Source organism: Zosterops lateralis (genome assembly GCF_965231275.1).
Source record: "Zosterops lateralis genome assembly, chromosome: 4".
NCBI classification, from domain to species: domain Eukaryota; kingdom Metazoa; phylum Chordata; class Aves; order Passeriformes; family Zosteropidae; genus Zosterops; species Zosterops lateralis.
Window position 1 is genome coordinate 72,349,907 of NC_139765.1, and position 26,631 is coordinate 72,376,537.

A 26,631-nucleotide genomic window follows, 5' to 3' on the forward strand; every position below is an offset into this window, starting at 1 on the left:
AAGGAACTGCTGGAATTCTGAAATCCCAAAGAAATGGGTGAAATACTGAAATCCCAAAGGAACTGCTGGAATTCTGAAATTCCAAAGGAATGGCTGGAATGCTGAAATCCCAAAGGAATGGCTGAAATATCAAAATCCCAAAGGAATGGCTGGAATATTAAAATCCCAAAGGAATGGCTGAAATATCAAAATCCCAAAGGAATGGCTGGAATATTGAAATCCCAAAGGAATGGCTGGAATATTGAAATCCCAAAGGAATGGCTAAAATATTAAAATCCCAAAGGAATGGATGAAATACTGAAACCTCAAAGGAACTGCTGGAATACTGAAATCCCAAAGGAATGGCTGGATTGTTGAAATCCCAAAGGAATGGCTGGAATATTTAAATCCTAAAGAAATTACTAAAATACTGGAATTCCAAAGGAACTGCTGGAATTCTGAAATCCCAAACGAATGGCTGAAATTCCAAAGGAATGGGTGAAATGCTGAAATCCCAAAGGAATGGCTGGAATACTGAAATCCTAAAGGAATGGCTGGAATGCTGAAATCCCAAAGGGATGACTGAAATTCCAAAGAAAGGGCTAAAATATTGAAATCCCAAAGGAATGGCTGGAATATTGAAATCCCAAAGGAATGGCTGAAATGCTGAAATCCCAAAGGAATGGCTGGAATATTGAAATTCTAAAGGGATAGGTGGAATGCTGATATCCAAAAAAAATGACTGGATTATTGAAATCCCAAAGGAATGGTTAAAATATTGAAATCCCAAAGGAATGGCTGGATTATTGAAATCCCAAAGGAATGGCTAAAATACTGAAATCCCAAAGAAACTGCTGGAATACTGAAATCCCAAAGGAATGGCTGAAATACTGAAATCCCAAAGAAACTGCTGGAATACTGAAATCCCAAAGAAACTGCTGGAATACTGAAATCCCAAAGGAATGGCTGAAATACTGAAATCCCAAAGAAACTGCTGGAATACTGAAATCCCAAAGAAACTGCTGGAATACTGAAATCCCAAAGGAATGGCTGAAATACTGAAATCCCAAAGAAACTGCTGGAATACTGAAATCCCAAAGGAATGGCTGAAATACTGAAAGCCCAAAGGAACTACTGGAATATTGAAATCCCAAAGGAATGGCTAAAATATTGGAATGTCAAAGGAACTGCTGGAATTCTGAAATTCCAAAGGAATGCCTGGAATATCAAAATCCCAAAGGAATGGCTAAAATATTAAAATCCCAAAGGAATGGCTGGAATGCTGAAATCCCAAAGGAATGTCTGGAATCCCAAAGGAATGGCTGGATTATTGAAATCCCAAAGGAATGGCTGGAATACTGAAATCCCAAAGGAACTGCTGGAATACTGAAATCCCAAAAAGAAACTCCTGGAATATAATCGCCATCTCTGCTCATTCTGTGTCACCCCAGAGCCAGATCAGGAATTTCTCCCTGCCCTGGACCTACTTCCCATCCCCTGAAGCTCCAGCCCCGCCGGGAATAAGGAACAAACCAAGGGAAAAAAACGACAAATATTTGCAAACCCCATTAAAAACAAACCCCACAGTGTTAACAACCAGCAGTGCTCTCTCTGTCTCATCCTCAGCTGAGGGACAGGAGGGCGTCGAGAGGGAATTTTTTTTTTATTATTTTTAGCAGCTTTCAGCCTCTTTGAAAACCCTCCTGGAGGAGGAATGAAAACCATCCCCTCGCTGTGGTGGTGTTGGGATTTAGGTGTGATTTGGATATTGTTCCTTGGATGAGTCTCCTTGTTAGTGTGGGGTTTTTTTAATTTTTTTTTTTTTTTAAAAAAAAAGGCTCCATTGAAGTGCTTCACCATAAAAAAATTAAGCTTTGATCACGTCCATTTGTCGCTAACGAAACCAGAAGGGGCAGAGACACAAAGGGGATGTGGCTTTGGGAATAAATGTGAATTGCTTTTCATTTTGGGGACTTGCAGAAGCCCAAAAAAAGCCTCCTCAGACAGGGAGTCCCCAGGGACACCTGCAGAGGTGACAGCAGGGCTTTGGGGAAGGTTAAAATGTGGCCATTACGTATCTTGGCAGTGTCTTCTTTCATATGGTAATTCTCCTTTTTTTTTTTTTTCTCCCTTTGATTATTTTTTTTTTTTTTTTTAAGCATTCAAGTAGCATTTTGTTCCCTTTAAATCAGTAGGGTTTATTCTAAAATCCAGAGGAGCTTTGGTGGAATTTTAATGTCGTTGAGGAAGATAAGTGGGGGAAAAACTTCCATAAAAACCACAATATTTTGTGTTTTAACGTCCAATCGTGAGTTTTTAAGTTCCAAACGTTGAGTTATGAAAATAAATTGAAATGAGCTGGATCAAGGCCAGGTTTAAATTGAGTTGTCACCACTGATCCTGTTACAAATCCCACCCTGGTGCCACCACTGAAATCCCAGTGGAAAAGGAAAAAAAAAAATCTGATTTATCCACACAAAAAAGGAAAGGAATTGTTTTTGTCTTCTGTGTTGCTACGTGAGCTGGGGAGGATTTTCTTATCTTTTTTTTTTATTATTATTCCTGAGGGATCAATGGTGACTTTAATCCCTCACCACATTTCTCAGCCCATTGTGGGCTTGACTTTAATCCCAAACCAGATCAGGTTCTGCTCAGGTGAGACCTCACCTGCAGAGTTGTCCCAGCCCTGGGGACAACATCAACAGGACCTGGAGCTGCTGGAATAAATCCAGAGGAATCCATGGAGCTGGAGCCAGGCTGGGAGAGTGGGAATGTTCCCCTGGAGAGGAGAAGGCACCAGGGAGAGCTTCCAGAACATTCCAGGGCCTCAAGGGGCTCCAGGAGAGCTGCAGAGGGACTGGGGACAGGGACAGGACACAGGGAATGGCTTCCCACTGCCACAGGGCAGGGCTGGGTGGGAGATTGGGAACTGGGAATTCCTGCCTGGGCTGGAATTGCCAGAGAATCCCTGGAATGTCCAAGGTCAGGCTGGATCACCCTGGGACAGTGGGAGGTGTCCCTGCCCATGGATGGGGTGGAATGGGATGAGGTTTTTTCCTCCAAGTGCAGTTGGGAGCCAAGAACGTGGCAGGAACAGCACAGGCAGCACTTGAACCTTCAGGGAATCCTCATCCCAAAGTTTTGGGAGAGTTCCCAGTGAGGATGAGGTTGGAAGGGGCTTTTTAACCCCGTTTTTACCAAGTCAGGGATTGGGAATGGAGCAGGATTGTAGCCCTGGTTTGTGCCTGAGGTGTTCTGGTTTTCTGAAATTCCTTTCCCAGAGAATTTTCTGTAAACAGGAGAAATGTTTTTGTAACTGTAACTTTGTTATTCATTCCTTTCTCTAGGAGGGACTTCTTGATGTCCCTGTGGTCTGACCAATGGGAGTGAAGAGGTTTGTCTTTGTGTCACCAATCCAATTGGTCTGTGTAGAATAGTATAAAAGGGAGACACATCCCAAAAATAAAGGAGTCATTGTCAGCCTTCTGAAGTCAGAATCTTTGTGTCCCTTAGTGTAAAACAGAGTGACAGGATCGATTATTGTCCCTCAGGGGTTGGAAGGGGCTTTTTTACCAATTTGGGGATTGGGAATGGAGTAGGATCAATTCCTGTCTCTCAGGGGCTGCTCTGGAGGAGCAGGATCAGGGATCAGGGCGATGCTGTCACACTTTAATCAGGAAATCAGTGCAGAGATGGAATTTGGGCTCTGGGATGTGGCCGAGGTGGTGATTTGGGGTTCGATGAGATTTTGCTCTGAGTCACCAACTTTTCACGTCCTGATGGACACAGATGGAGGGAAATCCCTGAGATCCTCCCATTTAATTTGAGTCCAGAATTTCTCAAATCAGCCAGGCTTTCCAAAATTCTTCAATATCTTCCTTTGCTGCAGTTCAAGGATAACCCTTCACTCTACTGAGACAGTTAATAATTCAATTTATATCAATGGACCATTAGTAATTCAATATATATATCAATTAATTAATTCAATTGGGACTTCCATGACCAATTTACACCAACCTGGGACTTCCATGACCTCCCCTCTGTCTTGTTTGCAACAACAAAATCAAACACAGGGGGAAAAATAAATACAAACTGTGCCAAGTCACCTTGGGGGGGAGCTCAGAAATCCCAGAATTCATATGGAGCTGTTGGAATTTTGGATGTTGTTGGGTTTATGGAACCTCCTGCAGGATGGAGGAAACCAAACCTGCTCTTTAAGGGTTTTAGTGGCACTCTGGGCTTTGTTTGGGGTGACAAAGTGGGGATTGATCAAAGGTTGGTCTGGGAAGTCTCTTCCAACCTCAGTAATTCCAGGATCTGTAGGATGTGGAGCAGCACTTTGAGCTCTGTGTACCTCTAAAAATCACATTTTTGCCTTCTGAGGTCTCAATTTATGAAGAAAAGACCCGATGAACTGCAACAAGTGGCTCAGAAATCCAAAAATCCAAACTTCCTGAGCCGATATTTAAACCTTTAAAACCACTTTCCTCCTTTTCTTGCCCAGTTTTATTTTATTTTTTTTTCCTTCCCCTCATTTATTCAGCTGCTGGCAGAGCCTCCTCAGCATCAGGGAAGCATCAGCTGCATTTCTGCATCTGTGACAACAATCAGCAAAGCAGGAGAGGGTTGGAACCCTGGGCATTGAGAATTTTAGGATTTCTGTGCTCACAGACCAAGCAAATATTACATTTGACTTGAGGCCTTGGAAAAGGCTTCCAAAAATTGAGTGTCAGCATTGGGATTGTGGGTGTGGAGTTTGGATAGAAGTGTGTGATATCACAGGGTGGAAAAGTCAGAGTTTTAGAATTTAGAATATAATTATATATATATATAAAATATAAATTTTAGAATATAGTAATATATATATAAAGGATATATATATAAAAAAAGGATATATATATAGTAATATATATAAAGGATATATATATATATAAAGGAGATATATATATATAGTAATATATATAAAGGATATATATATAAAAAGGAGATATATATATATATAGTAATATATATAAAGGATATATATATATAAAGGAGGATGGAGGATTTAAGGTGTAGACTGAGTTTTTCTTCTTTCACTTTCTTCTTCATGGGTCTGGGTGGTGTTTTGTAATTGGGTAGAAAAATCCTCATTGCGGGCCACAGGTGGTTGGTTATTGGGGTTAAAAATAAAAATAATTCAGGTGTCATCTCGTTATTGGACAATTAGTGCTTAAAAGACCTTGGCAAGAGAGACAAAGCCATTTTTTTACTTTGTCAGCCAGAACTCACAACTTGTGAGACCGTAACATAGATAAGAATTAATAAACATCAGAATCTGAACACAAAAACTGTATCTCATGAGCTTTAATCCCAGTTCTAAGAGAAGAAGATAATAAAACAAGAGGAGAGAGCTGAGATAAAACATTCACAGAGCTCCTGCTCACCCCTGGGCTTTTTTTTCCCCTCCCCAGAGCACGGTGATCGTGGAGAAGACGGTGCAGGACCTGATGAACCTCATGCACGACCTGAGCGCCTACTCGGACCAGTTCCTCAACATGGTGTGTGTGAAGCTCCAGGAGTACAAGGACACCTGCACCTTGGCCTACAGGTACAGCCCAGGGCAGCATTCCAGGGGGGAATTGCTGCTCTTTGGGGTTCTCAGCACTCAGGAATCCCTTTTTGAATCCTCTCTGTTGGGGTGGGCCAAGGGTGGTTCCTTCCTGGGATGAAAAAGGTGAATAATGGTCAGTGGGATGTGCGGAGTTGGGGTTTGCCAGTGGATTTATCCACGTCAGGGCACGGTTTGGGGTCTTGAGGTGTGGATGAGAGTGGTGGTAAAGATTAGAAATTATTCTAGTTTGTCCCTTAGTCAGGGAGGATGAGACCAAGGGGATCCAGGAGAGCTGGAAGGGACTGAGGACAAGGACAGGACACAGGGAATGGCTTCAGATTGGGAAAGGGGAATTTGGTGGGATCTTGGGGAGGAATTCCTGCCTGGGCTGGAATTGCCAGAGAATCCCTGGAATGTCCCAGGAAGGATTGGAGCCCCCTGGGATCATGGAATTGTCCCTGGAATGAGCTCTGAGGTCCCTTCCCACCCAAACTGCTCCTGGGATTCTGGGATTTGGGACACTCAGAATCCATCCCGAGGGGTTTGGATGGGAAATGGGGAGAGAAAAGAGAGGGAAAGGGAAGGGAGACCCTTCATGGATTCCTGAGATTCCAAGTGAAGCCCCTCAGTGCATTGATTTCTTGGAGAGGAGATGGATCCAATGTCAGGCTGGGAGAGCTGGGAATTGCCAGCCTGGAGAAGGGAAGGATCCAGGGAGAGCTTCCAGAACATTCCAGGGCCTCAAGGGGCTCCAGGAGAGCTGCAGAGGGACTGGGGACAGGGACAGGACACAGGGAATGGCTTCCCACTGCCACAGGGCAGGGCTGGATGGGAGATTGGGAATTGGGAATTCCTGCCTGGGCTGGAATTGCCAGAGAATCCCTGGAATGTCCCAGGCCAGGTTGGACAGGGCCTGGATCACCCTGGGACAGTGGGAAGTGTCCCTGCCATGCCAGGGGGCTGGAATCATCTTTCGGGTCCCTTCCAACCCAAACCATTCCATAATTCCATGATAAAAGGTGACTCCAAGTTGGCCACTGACAGTCTAAAGCGTCATCTTTAAAAATAAATGTCTGGATGTGCCTTTTGCTCGCTGGTGAAATAATTCAGATTCTTCATTTGAGCATTTGCAAGGAATTCAGCTTTGTTGGAAATAATTCTGTTGTGATTTGGCTGTTCAGGTCTCATGGCAATTTAGGAATTTCAGGATGAGAGGAAAGGGTCGTAAATTGCACCAGGAGAGATTTAGATTGGATATTAGGAAAAATTTCTTACTTGAGGAATTGGTCAGGGGCTGTCCAGGGCAGGGGTGGGGTCCCCATCCCTGGGGGGATTTGAAGCCCTGTGGAGGTGGCACTTGGGGACACGGGTGGCTTTGGCAGTGCTGGGAATGGTTGGATTCAATCCTAGAGGATTTTTCCAACCTAAATGATTCCGTGATTTAAGGAATCAGTAACCACATGGATCCACACACACACTGGGGTGGGTGAAATTTTCCCAAAACAATCTACAAACTGACAGGGAGTCACCAAATGCTCTGTCCTTGTTCCTTTGGCAATTTGAGATCGTCCATCCCTAACATTCCCCAACCAAAACATGGAAAATCAAAGCACCACAATCCCACTGGTAATAGACGTGTTTGGGTCAAACCCTTTAAATACTTGATTTATCAGGGTTAAGCATCAATAAATAATTCCTGAGGACATCTCAGTTATCCATCTGTAAAACAGCCCTCCTGGACAGAAAAAACCAAATAATTCCATTAAAAACCACAACAAGAGGCTGCAGGAATGTGCTGGGCTGGAATTGCTGCTTTACATCATCCCCTCTATGACTTTTGAGCCTGAAAAAGCTCTTGTGCTTCCTGACCAAGAAATTACTTCCCATTGCCTGATTTTATTCAGGGAAAACTTCATCCAGCAAACAGCCTCATCATCATCATAATCATCATTATTATTATTATTATTATTTTTATTTTTATTAACAATAGCAGTGAGCAGTGGCTAAACTTTGTCTGAACACTCCCCCCTAAATCAGGAACCGCTCGTGTGCCATTGTCCAAAATATTCTTTTTTTCACCCAAAACTTCCCTGCCTGGAGCCAGACAATGGATTTGATTTGTTTGGCTCCAACTCGAAGGTCCTTCCTTCCTTCCTTTTGCCATTCCTGGCTTTGGCACCTGCTGAGGGCTAATTAGGACAACGCTAATTTGGCCATCTCCTGATTGCAGCGAGAGAGGAGAAAAAAAAACCCAAAAAAACAGGAAATGTTTCTCATTTTGCTGCTGGCAAAGGACTGAAATAGAAATGCAAAGGAGAGGAGCAGCTTCTCACTTCCATCCGTGGGGATGTTGTGCCCTCTGCAGGGATCTGGGATCCACACAGCCCTGCCCTTTGCTCCAAGGATTTTTTTCTTTTCCTTGGGGTGTTGGGATGGAAAAATTCTGGTTTTGGTGAAGTTGGGGTTGGGATGGAAAAATTCTGGTTTTGGTGAAGTTGGTGGAGTCAGGGTTGGGATGGATAAATCCTGGTTTTGGTGAAGTTGGTGGAGTCAGGGTTGGGATGGATAAATCCTGGTTTTGGTGATGTTGGTGGAGTTGGGGTTGGGATGGATAAATCCTGCTCTTGGTGAAGTTGGGGTTGGGATGGATAAATCCTGGTTTTGGTTGAAGTTGGGGTTGGGATGGATAAATCCTGGTCTTGGTGAAGTTGGTGGAGTCGGGGTTGGGATGGATAATTCTGGTCTTGGTGAAATTGGTGGAGTCGGGGTTGGGATGGATAAATCCTGGTCTTGGTGAAGTTGGTGGAGTCGGGGTTGGGATGGATAAATCCTGGTTTTGGTGAAGTTGGGGTTGGGATGGATAAATCCTGGTTTTGGTAAGTTGGTGAAGTTGGGGTTGGGATGGATAAATCCTGCTTTTGGTGAAGTTGGGGTTGGGATGGATAAATCCTGGTTTTGGTGAAGTTGGTGAAGTTGGGGTTGGGATGGATAAATCCTGGTTTTGGTGAAGTTGGTGGAGTCGGGGTTGGGATGGATAAATCCTGCTCTTGGTGAAGTTGGTGGAGTCGGGGTTGGGATGGATAAATCCTGGTCTTGGTGAAGTTGGTGGAGTTGGGATGGAAAAATCCTGCTCTTGGTGAAATTGGTGGAGTCAGGGTTGGGATGGATAAATCCTGGTTTTGGTGAAGTTGGGGTTGGGATGGATAAATCCTGGTTTTGGTGAAGTTGGTGAAGTCAAGGTTGGGATGGATAAATCCTGGTTTTGGTGAAGTTGGTGAAGTTGGGGTTGGGATGGATAAATCCTGCTTTTGGTGAAGTTGGGGTTGGGATGGATAAATCCTGGTTTTGGTGAAGTTGGGGTTGGGATGGATAAATCCTGCTCTTGGTGAAGTTGGTGGAGTCAGGGTTGGGATGGATAAATCCTGCTCTTGGTGAAGTTGGTGGAGTCAGGGTTGGGATGTGGAATTGGGGTTGGGATGGATAAATCCTGGTCTTGGTGAAGTTGGTGGAGTCAGGGTTGGGATGTGGAATTGGGGTTGGGATGGATAAATCCTGGTTTTGGTGAAGTTGGTGGAGTCAGGATTATTTACATCTCCTTAAAACCAGGATTAACTCAGAGCTGCGAGTCCATCCCATCTGGAGCTCTTGGGATGGCAAACAGGGAGAATTTGGGTGTTTTTGTGGGATTTTTTTCCCCTCAGGGGAACAATTTGAACAAGTTTGGGTGAAAAGCATCCAAAGGGAGGCTCCTCCAGGCAGGATTTTATCCCAAATTCTCTAAGGAACAGCTCAGAAAGGAGACTGGGAAATGCACAGCTGAGATTGTTCATGCCTTTGGCTCCTATTTTCCAGGGATTTAAAAGGAAAAAAAATAATCCAACCTAAAGGGGCTGGATGGGATTGGACATTCCCATAAACGGCAGCTCTGCTGTGTTAATTGATGACAAATTTTTGGAACGTTCAGTGTAGGTGAGGTGCGTCCTGCAAAATCACATTTTTTTCCCAATCCCAGTTCCAGTTTTGCCACCCAAACTGTTTACAAACGTCAGCTCTGATTTCTGACTAATTGATGAGGGGCTGGGGCTGAAAATGCAAATAAAACCAGGAGCTGGAGCCCCCAAAGCTCCTGCTGTGCTGGCAGCACTTCCCAGTCGTGTCCAACCCCCGTCTCCAGCAGATTTTCCAGGAGAGCAGCTCAACTCCGGAGTTAAAAACCATTTCATGTTAAAAATTTAAGTATAAAACCATTTTTTCTGGGATTTTTGGAGGTACTGAAAGGAGAAACCAGCCCAGTTCACAGTTGCTGCCCTTAACACGAGTCCTTCTTTTTAATTTTCTGCCAAAACCCTTCTCTGACAAAATTTCCTGTCTCAAACGCTAAAATTAATCTCATTCCATGTCTTTTCTATTTAAATTTGCCACTCTTTACTCCTTGAACTTGCACATTTTTATTTTATTGTCCACCCTAATCTCTGTTTTGTGTGTCCACCCCCTTCTTCCTCATCTTCATCCTCACCTTGTTCATTTTTAAACCTCTCCAAAGCTCTGAGTAAAGGAATTTTTCACCCAAACGAGTCTTTTTAGTCTTAAAAAGAGATGGGCATCACCAAAATGTGGCTCAGAGCGTTTAAAAAGTGATTAAATCCTCTAGAGATTTAAGAATCCTCTGCTCAGCTCCCTCATTGGAAGAGTTTCTGGTGACCAACCTCCTTTGGCTGAACTCTCAGATAAATTTGGGTGGGAAAAAATGGGAAATTACTAGACCTGGATGGCTCAAAATGGGGAAGGAAAGAAAAATAAATCTTCTTTTAATTGAGGATTTAATTATTTTAATTCACCCAAAATGTGGCAGCCAAACAGGATTTTTTTTTGATTGCCCAGGAAATGCTTTTACCACTCATTTTGCTGCTTCTTGCATGAACTTTTGGGGTTTAAATTGCTTTTTTGACTCTTTTTTTTGGGGCAGGGCTGTCCCTTCAGGCAGTGAGTGCCTGGCCCAGCTGCTTTTTGGAGTGTGGAAACATCACCTTGGCCTTGGGAAGAGGAGAAAATCATCCAAAAAAATCCACCTGGCTCAGGGCAGAGGAGCCAAATTATCCCCCTGTGGCTTCCAGATGTTTTTTGCTGGAAACCCCCAGCTGTGTCCAGGGATATTCCCATATTATTTCCCATTATTTCCCATTATTTCCCATTATTTCCCATTATTTGTCACAGTTCAGGGTTGGTACCTGGGAAGGAGTGACACACACCAGGGAATGGGAAAAATTTTGGGAAAAACATATCCAGGACAGCTGTCCCAGACTGATATTCCATGTTTTGTGATGTCTGATCCATCATAAAAGGGTTTTTTTCATCTTTTTTCCACTTTCTGTCATCTGAGGAGGGGAGGGATGGAAGAGCTTGGTGGGCACCTGGATCCAGCCAAGGTCAGCTCCCTGTAGGAAAAATTATGGAGAAATTTGGGATAAGGGGAGTGAGGGGTGGTTGGGGTAAATCCTGAAAAATCAGGAGGTGTTGGAGCCCTGGGAAAAGCTGGGGATGGAATTCCAAAGGGTTGTGCTGGGGTTGTTCCAGTGTGGATCACTTTGGAGTTTGCTGATTTCAGTGGATCCATGGATTTGTCCAGAGAGGATTCCCCATCCCTGGAATGTCCAAGGCCAGGTTGGACAGGGCTGGGAGCACTTTGGGACAGTGGGAAAGTGTCCCTGCCCATGGCAGAGGGTGGATCTGGATGGGCTTTAAGGTCCCTTCCCACCCAAACCAGTCCAGGATTTTGGGTGGACACCAAAAGGTGAGGAAAACAGGAATTGTGAATTAGGATCCTGGAAAACTCTGATCTTGGAAAAGCAAAGACACCAGGCTGAGTTTGCAGCTTGTTGGAGCATCCCAAAATCCTCCCCCATCTCCTCCCCAGCACTGACTCCACAAAGAATTAACTTCACCAACAATTGGGACTGACTCCACAAAAAAATTGGGATTTTTGAGGACAAAGGAGAGAATAAGGATCACAAAACAGAGACTGTGACTCCATCAAGACACTCCCAAAGATTCCTCGGAGTCGTGGACGTCTGAAAGGCCACGATAAGGCTGGAAATAATCAAAGAGAGCAAACAGTGGATGTGTGGAGAGAGCTGGGCTGAGAAGGGAAATAACGGGGAGTAATGGGATGAAATTGAGGAAAATAAAACACGAGCTCGGTATCGGGAGGTTTGTTATTTTATTTTTTTTTATCCAAGAGTTGGATTTGTTCAAGTGTGAAATAGACTCCCAAGGGAAGGAGAGTATTAAATAGACTCCCAAGGGAAGGAGGGTATTACTGCAGTCATTTAAATGTGCAGAGGACAAAGCCCTGGCTGATGGATTCCCTGGAACATTGTCTTGCCTTGGCACAGCCATGCCCAGATATCACCAAATCCCCTTTTTCCATCTCACACGTCAGAGCTGCTGCTGCTGGAGCTCTTTTATCCCCCCCCTCAGTTTTCAGCAGGGTAAAAAAATAAAATAAAATACTTTTTTTATTATTATTTTTTTCCTCCTGAGTGGAAAAAAACACACCAACTCCTTCCCAGCAGCAGAAGGGCCAAAGGGGAACGTGGTTGGAAACAAAAACTCAGCCTTTTGTGTGTGTGTGTGACAGATTGAACGTGAAACTTGGAGGGGAGGAAAATTTGTTTGTCGAGCGCCTGTGACAAATTTCGTTTTCACAAATCCTTGAGCTGAGCTTGTTTTCCTGGTGGATGGGGAAAAGGGTGGGAAGAGAAATGAGCTGTTCTCTCCAGGATGGAGCAGAGCTGGCTCCCGTCCTCCTCTTGTCCTTGGCAAGACGCAGATGCTCAGGGGTGGTGTTGGTTTTTTATTTCTATTTATTCTCCAAAATCAACACCTGGACGCTGCTGACTCCTGATCTCTGCCCCAGAATTCCAGCCTGGATTTGGGAGAGAGTGGCTGGAATGGCTCTGCCAGGGGCATGTTGGGGGTGATGAGGTGTGGGAATGTCCCTGTTGGATCAATCCATTCCAACCTGGAGTCAGGCTGGGAGAGCTGGGAATGTTCACCTGGAGAAGGGAAGGATCCAGGGAGAGCTTCCAGAACATTCCAGGGCCTCAAGGGGCTCCAGGAGAGCTGCAGAGGGACTGGGGACAGGGACAGGACACAGGGAATGGCTTCCCACTGCCACAGGGCAGGGCTGGATGGGAGATTGGGAATTGGGAATTCCTGCCTGGGCTGGAATTGCCAGAGAATCCCTGGAATGTCCAAGGCCAGGCTGGATGAGGTTTGGAGTCTCCTGGGACAGTGGGAGGTGTCCCTGCTCATGGATGGGGTGGAAATAAGAATCTTTAAGGTCCTGGATTGACTCCTCCAAATACAACATCCCATTTGTGTCCTAAAATTCCCAGTCAGGAATTCAGTTGAGTTTTCCAGCCAAAAATACGAATCAAGGAAATTCTTCCCAACTGGAACACGCCGCAATCCCTGACACAGTTTCCCACTTAGGATTTAACTGGAATCTCCACCAGGAGATGCTTTGGATGATTTGGGAAGAAGATCCTGGACCTTTCAGTGCTTCAGCCCTGGTCCCCAGGCTGGGGAGGGGACGTGGTGCTTCCACCAGGGGCTCCTGGGCTGGTCCCACCTTGCCCTGACCCCACCATGGGCAGAGGCTGCTGAGATTCCACAGGAAAATCCTCCATGGAAACTCCAGTGCAGGGTGCTCTCCTCCAGCTGGGTGCCAAACTGAATTTCCGGAGTTGGATAATTTACAAAAACAGCCCTTTTTTCATTTAAAATTTGTTTCAAAGTCCATCAGGAGTTGTGTGGAATTTAAGGAGTTTAAAGGAATTTCCTCCAGCGTCGCTGTCTCCCCTCCCTGTGAGTTCTGTATGAAATTCCTCTCTGGATCCTTTCCTCACTGTTTAATCCTCATTTATGAAACCTCCTCCAGCTGGGTGCCAAACTGAATTTCCAGAATTGGATAATTTAGCAAAATGGCCCTTTTTTCATTTATAAGTTGTCTCAAAGTCCATCAGGAGTTGTGTGGAATTTAAGGAGTTTAAAGGAATTTCCTACAGCGTCGCTGTCCCTTCCCTGTGAGTTCTGTATGAAATTCCTCTCTGGATCCTTTCCTCACTGTTTAATCCCCATTTATGAAACCTCCTCCAGCTGGGTGCCAAACTGAACTTCCAGAATTGGATAATTTATAAAAACGGCCCTTTTTTCATTTAAAATTTGTTTCAAAGTCCATCAGGAGTTGTGTGGAATTTAAGGAGTTTAAAGGAATTTCCTCCAGCGTCGCTGTCTCCCCTCCCTTTGAGTTCTGTATGAAATTCCTCTCTGGATCCTTTCCTCACTGTTTAATCCCCATTTATGAAACCTCCTCCAGCTGGGTGCCAAACTGAGTTTCCAGAATTGGATAATTTACAAAAACAGCCCTTTTTTCATTTAAAATTTGTTTCAAAGTCCATCAGGAGTTGTGTGGAATTTAAGGGAATTTAAGGGAATTTCCTCCAGCATCGCTGTCTCCCCTCCCTGTGAGTTCTGTATGAAATTCCTCTCTGGATCCTTTCCTCACTGTTTAATCCCCATTTATGAAACCTCCTCCAGCTGGGTGCCAAACTGAATTTCCAGAATTGGATAATTTAGCAAAATGGCCCTTTTTTCATTTAAAATTTGTTTCAAAGTCCATTAGGAGTTGTGTGGAATTTAAGGGAATTTCCTCCAGCATCGCTGTCTCCCCTCCCTGTGAGTTCTGTATGAAATTCCTCTCTGGATCCTTTCCTCACTGTTTAATCCCCATTTATGAAACACGGACCTAAATGAATAATACAGAATTAAATTAAAAGTGGCACTAAAACCACAATTTTCTCCTGTCTGAGGTGGTAATTTTTGCTTTTCCCTGCAGGAGCATCGTGCAGTCGGACGAGAAGCTGGTGATCAGCGCGTCCTGGGCCAAGGACGACGACATCAGCAGGCTCCTGAAATCCCTGCCCAACTGGAGCAGCATGGCCCAGCCCAAGCAGATGAGGCCCAAGAGAGAGGAGGAGGAGGATTTTATAAGGTAAAAAATACATGGGAAGTTGTGAAAGGGTTTTTTTAAGGAGAGCGGCAGCAAAAAGGTGGGAATTAATTGATGGTGTTTTCGTAGTTTCGTGAGAATTGTGGAATTATTTTGGCAAGTGGGAAAGGCTTTGGAGATCATCGAGTCCAATCATTCCCAGCCCTGCCAAGGCCACCACTGACCATGTCCCCAAGTGCCACATCCACGTGGCTTTGAAATCTTTCCAGGGTTGGGGACTCCAAACCTCCCCGAGCAGCTTTTTGGGGGGAAGAAATCATCCCAATATCCAACCTGAGCTTTTCCTGGTGCAAATTTCTGCTCATTCTGTTGTTCAAACAAAGATTTGTCTTTGTGATCCAAGTCAGGGAAGCTCCTGGGATTGGGGAAGGAAAGGATTGTTTTGAGTCCAGGCAAATCCTTGTCCTGCTGGTTGTGATGTCCCTTCATCACTTGAAGGGAACAGAATTTTCTCACCCAATGGATGAACCAGCTGGTTGTACTGGGCAGGAATTCCCAAAATTAATGCTGTCAAAGGAATCTTTCATTTAAACCATGACCTGGTAGAGTTTTCCCAACTCCAGGATCTAGCTCAGTAGAGCAAATGAAAATTTCCATTTTTTTTTTTTTTTCAGCAGGAATTTATTTGGAGACAACACTTTGTGCTCAAACCAGGTTGTTCTTACCTTTCCTGGCAGTGAAATTCTGCCAGGAGGGCAAATTCCCTTTCCCTGCTCAGCTCCTGTGAGATTCCAAACCCTGCACATTCCCATCCCTATTCATCACTTCCTTGATTGGCACTTTTGGCTGGAAAACTGGAGGAGGAGGAGGAGGAGGAGGAGAAGCTGTTGAAAAAATAACAAATCTAATTTGCCCAGATTGTCATTTTCCTCCTTCCCTGCCTGAAAACCCCGTGACAGAAAAGGATTCAGCCTGGAGAGGGTGGAATTTGTGGGGTCAAAAAAGGGTTTTGTAGCTTGGACAGAGGTTTAAAACATCCCCAAGTGGAGCTGCAGAGCCCTTGAGTTGAATTTCCTGGATTCAATCCTCACCTGCTTTCACATTTATCCTTTATTTCCTCACCTGGGAAGCCTTTCCTGGCTCTTCCTGTGATTCCTGATCCAGGACCCAAAACTCCACTGGGCTCTGCTGGCTGAGAAAAAATTCCTGGCCAGGCAAAAACAGCTGGCTGAGCTGACAAAACCAACATTTTCACCCTAAAGACACATTTTATTCCACTTATTCCACCCTCCAGACCATTAATTGAAATATTTCTGTGCCGTTTGATCAGAGGAGCTCCAATAGGAAAAGCCTATTAAGTCACCCAGCACTGAATTTCCTGGGAAAAACTTTTTTTTTTTTTCAGGACAAAGAGCTTTTCTCAGTATCTGTTTGCACAGAGCATCGTCTATTAATCCCCAATTCCTCCCAGTGCTGTGTGTGAAAGCTCCTGGAGCATTAATTTAAATCATCATCATTTTTCTGGGCCAGATTTTTAGCCTTGGATGGCTCAGAAATAGGTGGTGGTTGTGAATAGATCCCTCCTGAAAGCTTCAAAATAAAATTTATTGCTCCTCCAATTTTTATTTTATTATTTTTTTATTTTTTTGGTCATCCTCTTCCCATTTAAGCAGCTTTTTCTCTTAATGCAAAAGAACATGATTTTTTCACTGCTGTTGTTGCTGCTGCTGCTTTTTTTTTTCTTGGCTCTGCTGATGAGTTGGGAATTAATTCAAATCCAAAGGGAAACAATTTTCCTTGCTTATCAGGGAATTGGAGAACTTGGGAGAGCTAATTTCGTTATCATTTAACCTCTAAAATATTTAAAAATTCAATATTTTATATTTCTGGGCTCTAATTCTTGGCCAGCAGGGCAGAATTACACATCCCTGCCTGGAAAAGAAAGTTCAAACCTGCTGAAATTTGGGAAAATGTTCATTTTTTTTGGACATGGAACTCCTCAGCAGCATCACTTGATGAATTTTGGTAAATTAAACAGATTTTTTTTGTTGTTCTTTTTGAGCAAAAGAGATCCATGCACGGATTTCCTGCCTTGGGATTGGGGTGATTTTCTCTTGTTTCCTCCATTTCTGGGCAGCAAAAGTTTTCCTCAAAAAAAGCTGAATCTCAGTTTGTTCCAGCTGCTCTCCCAGATATTTTTCCAGCTTTTTTTTTTGTTGTTGTTGCTTGTTTTTTTGGTTTTTTGGGGTTTGGGGGGTTTTTTGTTTGGTTGGTTTGGTTTTTTGGGGTTTTTTGGGGGGGTTTTGGGGTTTTTTTGTGGTTTTTTTTTGGTTTTTGGGGTTTTTTTGGGGTGGTTTTTTTTTGGTTCGGGGGTTTTTTGGGTTTTTGGTTTTTTTTGTTGGTTTGGTTTGGGGGTTTTTGGGTTTTTTGGGTTTTTTTAGTTTGTTTTTTTTGGTTTGGTTTGGTTTTGGGGTTTTTTGGGGGGGTTTTTGTTTGGGTTTTTTTGGGGGGGGTTTTGGGGGGATTTTTGGGGTTTTTTTGTTTGTTTTGTTTTGTTTTGGGAGATTTTTTTGGGGTTTTTTTGGTGGTTTTTGGGGGTTTTTTTGGTTTGGTTTGGTTCGGGGTTTTTTTTGTTTTTTGGGGGGTTTTTTGGGGTTTTTTTTGTTTGTTTTGTTTTGTTTTGGGGGATTTTTTGGGGGTTTTTTTTGTTTTGGGTTTTTTTGGGGTTGGTTTGGTTTTTGGGGGGGTTTTTTTTGGGGGGGGGTTTGGGGTTTTTTGTTTGTTTGTTTGTTTGTTTGTTTTATTTTTTTGCTTTTTGGGTTTTTTGGGGGTTTTTTTTGGTTTGGTTTGGTTTGGGGTTTTTTTGGGTTTTTTGGGTTTTTTTGTTTGTTTGGTTTGGTTTGGGGGTTTTTGGGTTTTTTTGATTTTTTTAGTTTGTTTTCTTTGGTTTGGTTTGGTTTTGGGGTTTTTTGGGGTTGTTTTTTTTTTGTTTGGGTTTTTTTGGGGGGGTTTGGGGGGGATTTTTTTGGGGTTTTGTTTGTTTTGTTTTGTTTGGGGGGTTTTTTGGGGTTTTTTTTTTGTTTTGGGGTTTTTTTGGTTTTTTGGGGGTTTTTTTGTGTTTTTTGGGGGGTTTTTTGGGGTTTTTTTTATTTTGTTGGGATTTTTGGGGTTTTTTGGGGTTTTTTGGTTTTTTGGGGTTTTTTTGGGGTTTTTTTTTTGGTTTTTTCTTTGGTTCGGGGTTTTATTTGTTTTTTGGGGGTTTTTTTGGGGTTTTTTTTGTTTGTTTTGTTTTGTTTTGGGGGATTTTTGGGGGGTTTTTTTGGTTTTGGGTTTTTTTAGTTTTTTGGTGGTTTTTTTGGGGTTTTTTTTTTTGTTTGGTTTGGGGTTTTTGGAGGGGATTTTGGGGGTTTTTTTGGGTTTTTTGGGGTTTTGTTGGGGTTTTTTTTTTTGTTTGAGATTGGTTTGAGTTTTTTTTCTTCAAGTACCAGTGAATTCCCACAAATCTGGGGATAAAATCTGGCCACAAAACTGCCCAGACTGACCAAAAAATGCCACTTCTGCAGTGATTTTACTGCTCTTGTGCTCATTGGTGATTCCAAATGGTGAGCTCAGAAAAGAACTCAAAAAATGGCACAACAACGTGGAGATTTGCAGAGTTGGATGGAAGTGAAATTCAAATTCCCAACAAAAGTGTCCTGATTTTTTATTTTTTTTTTCCATTCTAATGATGCCCAAAAAATCATGTGGAGTCTCCCCCTTTTTTTACCTGAAAAATGAGAATATTTGCCATGGGGACACTGCTGGGAAACAACAAAACATGGAGATATTCATGTTTATTCATGTTTATTCATGTTTATTCATATTATTCATGGAGATAAAGATTGGCAAAGCTAAATTTGGATAGAAAATTTGTTTAGAAATAATGTTTTTTCCTTTTTTTTTTTTTTTTTTTTTTGGGGTTAAACACGTTTCTCTTGGTCATTATTTCTCACCAGGTGCAGTCAAATAATTCATGGATTGATATTCCAAATTATTTATCTCTCATGATCAGCCATTGAGGCTCCACCAGGAATTTCTTTAAATGGATGTGGGAGGAATAAAAAAAATCAATCAGGGATTGGAAGAGCTGATTTCCAGGGAAAGATGGAAAAGTTTTTTATTTATGGAAATGTTTTTTATTTATGGAAATCCCATATAGGGAGACGCAGGGAGGTGTGAATTCCCTGTGGGGTGAGGAGGGATGGAGTTGGGAACTTTGAGGAATTCCAGGATTGTAAATCCAAGGATGTGGAGGATGAGTTTTATTCTGGAATTCCTGCAGAAAACATCCCTGGGATGGTCCATGATGGCCAAGTCGACCTTCCCTGAGGCAGAACTGAGAATTCTTCCTCATTCCCACCTTCCTGAGGTGTTGGAGTCCCTTTGGATGAGCTGGGACCCAGGAAAGGGAATTTGAGCCCTGGGCAGGGGGTGTGGAGCTGCTCCAGGGGGGTTGGAGACCTTGGCACAGCCCAGGAAAACACTGAGTTTGATCTCAGCCCATGGGAGAAACTTCCAGCACAAGGAGAGGAATTGCAAATCACCAGGAAGTGAAAATAGTAGTTTAGCACAGTAGGACATGAAAAATTTAGTCGTTTTAGGATTTTTAGAATAAATGGGGGACAGGATGGTGGGATTTGGGTGGTGCCTCGTGTCCCTCTCCTTCTTCCTCGTCCTCCATCTTACCATGATATAAGGGAGTGAGAGTGGGTTGGGTCAAAGCAGAACTGACCCTTTTAGTGTGAGCCCTGGGCATTGGTACAAAATAGTAAATAACCCACACGTAATTATCTGTATAAATGTGAGGTGACCCCCATCAATGGTCAGTCCCCTCATGTCCCAGCCCTGTCCAGACCTCGGCTGGGAGCGGAGAAAAAACTCTGATATCAAATAATAAACAACTCGAGAAACCAGAAAACAAGGCCTTGAAGACTTTGCTTCTTTGTACAACACAACTCGGGGCTTTTAGAGGGCCAAGGACTTTAAACAACCTGAATCTTGGGTGAGAAAACCAACCTGAGACTGAGGGGTCTTTTTTTTCCATTCCAGGGCTGCTTTTGGCAAAGAATCCGAAGTCCTGATCGGGAATTTGGGGGACAAACTGATCCCTCAGCAGGAGATCCTGCGCGACGTCAGCGACCTCAAGGCTTTGGCCAACCTGCACGAGAGCCTGGAGTGGCTGGCAGGACGGACCAAGGCAGCTTTCTCCAGCCTCTCAGCAGCCCAGAGTGAGTAATTCCCATGGGGAAACATCTGCCTGGGGGTTGGAACGGCACAAATATGGGATTTTAGCAGGAATGAGCAGCTTTCCAAGAAGAAAATGGAGCGATTTTGTCTCTGTTCCTTGTGGAGACGCCATGGAGCATCACTTCCAACTTGGAAAGGTCTTTCTTTCTTCTTCTTCTTTCTTCTTCTTTCTTCCTCTTTCTTCTTTCTTCTTCTTTCTTCTTCTTTCTTCTTCTTTCTTCTTCTTTCTTCCTCTTTCTCCTCCTTCTTTCTTCTTCTTTCTTCCTCTTTCTTCTTCTTTCTTCCTCTTTCTTCTTCTTCTTCTTCTTTCTTCTTCTTTCTTCCTCTTTCTTCCTCTTTCTTCTTTCTTCCTCTTTCTTCCTCTTTCTTCTTCTTTCTTCTTCTTTCTTCCTCTTTCCTCCTCTTTCTTCCTCTTTCTTCTTCTTTCTTCTTCTTTCTTCCTCTTTCTTCTTCTTTCTTCCTCTTTCTTCTTCTTTCCTCCTCTTTCTTCTTCTTTCCTCCTCTTTCTTCTTCTTCTTCCTCTTTCTTCTTCTTTCTTCTTTCTTCCTCTTTCTTCTTCTTTCTTCTTTCTTCCTCTTTCTTCTTCTTTCTTCCTCTTTCTTCTCCTTTCTTCCTCTTTCTTCTTCTTTCTTCTTCTTTCTCCTTCTTCTTCTTTCTTCCTCTTTCTTCCTTTTTCTTCCTCTTCTTCCTCTTCTTTCTTCCTCTTCATCTTTCTTCCTCTTTCTTCTTCCTCTTTCTTCCTCTTTCTTTCTCCTTCTTTCTTCTTCTTTCTTCCTTCTTCCTCTTTCTTCCTTCTTCCTCTTTCTTCCTCTTTCTTCCTCTTTCTTCTTCTTTCTTCCTCTTTCTTCTTCTTTCTCCTTCTTTCTTCCTTTTTCTTCCTCTTCTTCCTCTTCTTCTTTCTTCATCTTTCTTCCTCTTTCTTCATCTTTCTTTTTCTCCAGCCCTGGAGTTTCCCATCAGTGCCTGCTGATGGCATTCCCAGAGCAGGAAGCAGAGCCAGGCAGGTTTTAACTCACTCCAAAGAAGCATCACCAGAGCATTGAATATTTACCTGTGTTAGAAATCCCAAGGGCAACTTGAAGGGAATATTGAAAAGAAGATGTGGTTAGAAATTCCAGGAGCAATTGAGATGGGATTTAATCAGGAATATCATTAAATATGGGTGAAGTGAGGCAGAAGAGTCTGGAGATCCCAGTGCTGCTCCTGCCTTGTGGGATCATTTCATTCCCCTGGGATTCAGCTTTCACTCCTTCCCTCAGAAACAGGGATTTTTGTCTGCTGGAAAGGGCTGGGGATGTGATGAGTCTCTGGTTAGAGGGTAGAAATGAGCTGAGACACAGACTTTGTGTTGTCACAGCATGAAAAGGGTCCTGGTTTATTCCTGTTTATAGCTCAGCCAGCCTGACTCCAACCATTCCCTGACTGTGGCTGCAGCAGCTCCTGCTGAGGGTTTGCAGCCTCTGACTGATGGTTGTGACTGCAGAGTGTCTTCTTTCTTCTCTCTTCTCCTCTCTTCTTCTCTCTTCTTTTCTCTTCTCCCTCCCTCTTCTTCTCTCTTCTCTTTATTCTCTCTTCTTCCTTCTTCCTTCTCTTTTCTCCTTTCTTCTCTCTTCTCCTTCTTCTCTCTCCTCTCTTCTTCTTTCTTCTTTCTTCTCTCTTCTTCTCCTCTTTTCACCTCTCTTTTCTTTCTTTCTTTCTTTCTTTCTTTCTTTCTTTCTTTCTTTCTTTCTTTCTTTCTTTCTTTCTTTCTTTCTTTCTTCTTCTGTCTTCTCTCTACTCCTTCTTCTTCTCCTTTTTCTCCTCCTTCTTCTCTTCCTTCTTCTTCTCCTTCTTCTTCTTCTGTCTTCTTTCTTCTCCTTTCTTCTCTCTTCTCCTTCTCCCTCTTTTTCCTCCTCCTCCTCCTCCTAACCCAGGACTGAGGGCTGAGCTCTCCTGGGAGTTGGGAATTGAAAATCAGCTCAGATTTTTTTTTTTTTTTTTTTTTTTTTTTTTTTTTTTTTTTTTTTGGCTGGTGCTGAATAAAGTCAATGTTTTATGTTGTCTTGGTTTGGCAAGACAAGTATGTGCCAGGGAGAGCTGGAGCTTCCCTTGGAATGGAGAATGTCATCCTCCTCCCCCTGAATTATTATAATTTTGCAATTAGGGGCTTTCAGGCAAAGATACAGGAAACAGGTCTTTACTAAGAATATTAAATATATTAAATATCAAAAATACAAAGGCAGTAGTACAAAAAACAAACAAACAAGCAGAAATCCCAGAAACCCTGCCAGAGTCAGGTTGGTTCAGGGTGTTGTGCCAGCCCAGCCCAGCCCAGCCCAGCCCAGCCCTCCTGCAGGGCCAGCTGTGGTTCTGGTGGAGCAATGATCCTGCAGGAGGGTGAAGTTTCCCTCTGAAGCTCCAGTGGGGCTGAGCTGGCTCTGCTTTTCCTCTGGGAATCCAGTGCAGACAGGCTGTGCTGGTGTCCCAAATCTCAGCTTTTCTCCAGCTGGGAATGCTGGGCTCCTCCCCCTGGGTGGAGCATCTCCCCATGGGATGATGGAATTGGATCAGGACAGGAGATTCCCCTGGAGGGAGGAGGGGACCTGGAAAAGATAAATAAACACTTCCCCACCTGGTTTTAACATCTGCCCCATTAACAGCAGACACCCACCCTCTCTCCCCTGGAGTTAAAAGAAAAACCAGCCCTTTATTGGGGATAGAATTTGGTTTTGGTTGTATATTTGGTTTATATATTTGGTTGTATTTAGTTATATATATTTGGTTATGGTTGTATATTTGGTTTATATATTTGGTTGTATTTATTATATATATTTAGTTTTGGTGATATATTTCAATGCTTTTGGTTATATATTGGAACCCAAGACAAATGTCCATTAAATCACTGTCCCTTGGCAGCAGAGCCTCTCTGAGTGACTGAAATCCTTCCTGAACTCCTAATTCTGCCCTAGAGCAGCATTTTAAATTCCTCCCTCAGCTTCCCATGCTCAGACCCTTTTGAATCCAGAAGGATAATTAAAGTTATACAATCAAATAACAATTAAAACCCCAATTACTCCAGGTAATTAACAAATACTCCAGATTCAACATTCCTCTAGCCCAGATTTTGATTTCTCAATACCTGGGTGACAAACACTTGTTCTGTTCTCGCTTTAGAGGAGACTAACCAAATAATAAAATTAAACAAAAACCCAGTGGGAAATGCTATCAAAGTTCAGTAGCCAAATATTTATTTAGTTACTCACAGAGTTCTTGGGGCTGAGGATTTATGTTCCAACAGTCAGAGCTGTTAAAATAAAACATCATTTACAATTTCAGGTCTGGTTGAAACTCGGGGTTTTTTTTAATAAATCAATATTTCCCAGATATTAAAGGGCACGAGCGTGACTTTCAGGCCTCAGAGTTCCACGCAGTGGTGAATAAACACAAAAGCACAAAATGTGATATTTCACTCAGCAAAGTCCTCCTGACAATAAAAATTCATCTTCCTTTGTAAGAACTTCATCCTGAAATGTCCGGACACAAATTCCAGGAGTGTTTGGAACAAAGGGAAGAAGGGGCAGTGGTAGGAAATTACAGAGGCTGCCCTGGACTTGTGTTTAGAAATGAGATTTTCATCCTTTGATAAATGAGATTTTCATCCTTTGATTTTTTATCTTTTCTGCCCTAACAACTTGAGATTCAGTCCTGGTCCCACTCAAATGTTCAGTCACTGATCAGGATCTGAATTTTTGGTGCAATGCCAGAAATTCCCTAATCCCAACAAGCCCATGATGTGGCCCTGGGTAAAGGCAGCAGGTTTTTTTTCCAGCATCTGTGTGATATAAATATATCTATATTTATACATATTAAATATATTTTATATATTTAATCATCTATATTTTTATATATATTAAATATATCTTATATATATTTATTATTTATAATTATATTTATTATTTAATTTTTATTTATATACAAACTCCTCTTTAACAATAACCATTTCAGGATTAAAATTGCTGGGAAAAGGTGAATTTGCTGAGGAATTCAAGTCAGTTTTAAAGGGGTTTTGTAGGAAAAATTGAAGTTGGGTTTTTTTCTGTCAGCTGCAGACAGAGCACAACCTCATCCTTCTCTTTTATGGATCTTCAGGGTTCCCTGAATATTTTAGAGAAGGAGCCGTGAAGGAGTTGAGACAATTTTTTAAAGATTTTAACATTTTTAAGGTCATTCTTTGCTGTGTGGAGAGAGGAGGAGGAAAGAGGAGCTGTTGGTTTCTGGAGTTGGAGCTGCCCTTTAAATTCAGCTGCTTTTGGCATCTCGTGACTTCAGGTTGTTGTGATGACTGCCAGGCTTCTAAACTCTGAGTTTGGGATTGATTTGTTATAAAATCAGATGGTTTTGGGTGGGAAGAGACCTTAAAGCTCATCCAGTTCCAATCCCAGGGGCAGGGACACCCCACACTGTCCCAGGGTGATCCAGCCTGGCTTTGAACACTCCAGGGATTCTCTGGCAATTCCAGCCCAGGCAGGAATTCCCAATTCCCAAAATCCCGTCCATCTCTTCCCTCTGGCAGTGGGAAGCCATTCCCTGTGGGGTTTTTTAATCTTCTTTTCTTCTCTTAGAACTGGGATTAAAATGATGGGGAGATGCAGTTTTAGTGTTCAGACTCAGATGTTTATTAATTCTTATCTATGTTACAGTCTCTCAAATTGTGAGTTCTGGCTGACAAAGTAAAAAAATGGGTCTGTCTCTAATTCTTTCCAAATCCTTTTAAGCACTAATTGTCCAATAATGAGATGACACCTAAATTATTTTTACTTTTAACCCGATAACCAAATACTCATGGTCCACCATGAGGACTTTTTCACTCAATTACAAAATACCACCCAAACCTATGAAGAAGAAGGTGAAAGAAGAAGAATTCAGCCTACACCCTAAATCCTCCATCTTGCTCTCTCTATATATATATATTACTATATTTTAAAACCTTAAATTCTAAATTTTTCACCCTGTGATATCACACACTTCTATTCAAACCCCACACCCACAATCCCAGTGCTGTCACTCAATTTTGGAAGCCTTTTCCTCAAGTCAAATGTAGTATTTCCCTGAGGGTCAGTGCCTGTCAGTACAGAAAGTCTGGAATTTTCAGTGCCCAGGGTTCCAACATCCCTGTGGATGTGTCCTGTCCCTGTCCCCAGTCCCCCTGCAGCTCTCCTGGAGCCCCTTGAGGCCCTGGAATGTTCTGGAAGCTCTCCCTGGATCCTTCCCTTCTCCAGGCTGGCAATTCCCAGCTCTCCCAGCCTGACATTGGATCCATCTCCTCTCCAAGAAATCAATGCACTGAGGGGCTTCACTTGGAATCTCAGGAATCCATGAAGGGTCTCCCTTCCCTTTCCCTCTCTTTTCTCTCCCCATTTCCCATCCAAACCCCTCGGGATGGATTCTGAGTGTCCCAAATCCCAGAATCCCAGGAGCAGTTTGGGTGGGAAGGGACCTCAGAGCTCATTCCAGGGACAATTCCATGATCCCAGGGGGCTCCAATCCTTCCTTGGACATTCCAGGGATTCTCTGGGAATTCCCAATTCCCAAGATCCCACCCAAATCTCCCCTTTTCCAATCTGAAGCCATTCCCTGTGTCCTGTCCCTGTCCCCAGTCCCTCTGCAGCTCTCCTGGAGCCCCTTTAAGCCCTGAGCTCCTCCAGCTCAGCTAAATCAGGATTGTCTTTCTCTTTCCAGAAAGTTCATTGGAATTAAACTTTTTTTGCATTTTGTTCCATGTGTCCGTGGCTGTCACAGCTGCTCTTCCCTCAGCCCCTTCGTGTTTAGGAGAAATCTTTATTTTCTCCGTGTGTCGTGTTCACCTTTCTCTGGTTGAGCCTTGTCTGGGTCACTCTTGATGAGTAATAACAACATTTTCATGCATTTTCGGTTCTAACTGGAAAAACAGCCACAGCAGCCTGAGGAGGGACCTCCTGTCCTGTCACTGCCTTCTCCACAAAGAGAAAAATCTCTTCAGGAGTAAATTCTCAGGCTATTGAGCCTCTTCCTTGCTTTATCCCATGTGCACAGCAGATATTTCCTCCTGTTCACCCCAAATTCCAAAGGGGTGTTGGAGATGTTTTCACCTTTTCCTCTGTAAATGGGCAGCACTTTTCCCACAATCCCAGTTTGGGTGAGCTACGACTTCATTCAAAAGCAGGAGAAGAAAAAAAAAATGAGGTTTTCTACAGCTTTTTACCAAAATCCTGCATTTCTCTCCCACTGCCCAGCTTCATTAACGATCACACCGAGCATTTGCATCTCATTTTTATTTTTTTTCCAGCCACAGATCTCAAAATGCTTTTTCAAAGCTTCCATTAGAGCATCACAGACCATCCTGGAGCCACTTTTCCCCAGGAGGATCATCAGCTTTTCCCTGAGCCTGGAATGGGTTTTGATGACTGAGAGGGATCATCTTGCCCCTACTCCAGGCACAAATTCTCAAATGGACAGTGCAACCCTTTTTCTGTCATTTAAAGTCACTTTAAGGCCCCTCCAGAGCTGAGCTGAGGGGTTTGAGCACAAATGAAAATCAGAGCCAACGTGGAGGGGAAATTGCTGCCTTTCATTTGGCAGCCAGGCCAGCCAGCAGTGCAGGGCTTTGTGTTTGACCCCCTAATGAACTGAATTCAGCTCCAAAATGGGGTTTTATTCCTCTCAAGCTGCAGCTGATTTTTATATATATATATATATATATATATATATATATATATATATGTAATATTATATTTTTTATTTT

General features: G+C 43.1%; 1 protein-coding gene across 1 annotated transcript in view; it reads left to right on the forward strand.

The window, feature by feature from the left end:
* Nucleotides 1–26,631, forward strand: part of EXOC4 (exocyst complex component 4) — a 348,756-nt gene that overhangs the window by 275,642 nt on the left and 46,483 nt on the right. The window contains exons 12-14 of the mRNA XM_083858929.1: nt 5,433–5,569; nt 14,472–14,627; nt 19,674–19,852. Coding sequence (XP_083715055.1) covers nt 5,433–5,569; nt 14,472–14,627; nt 19,674–19,852 — 472 coding nt within the window. The remainder of the gene's footprint in view (nt 1–5,432; nt 5,570–14,471; nt 14,628–19,673; nt 19,853–26,631) is intronic.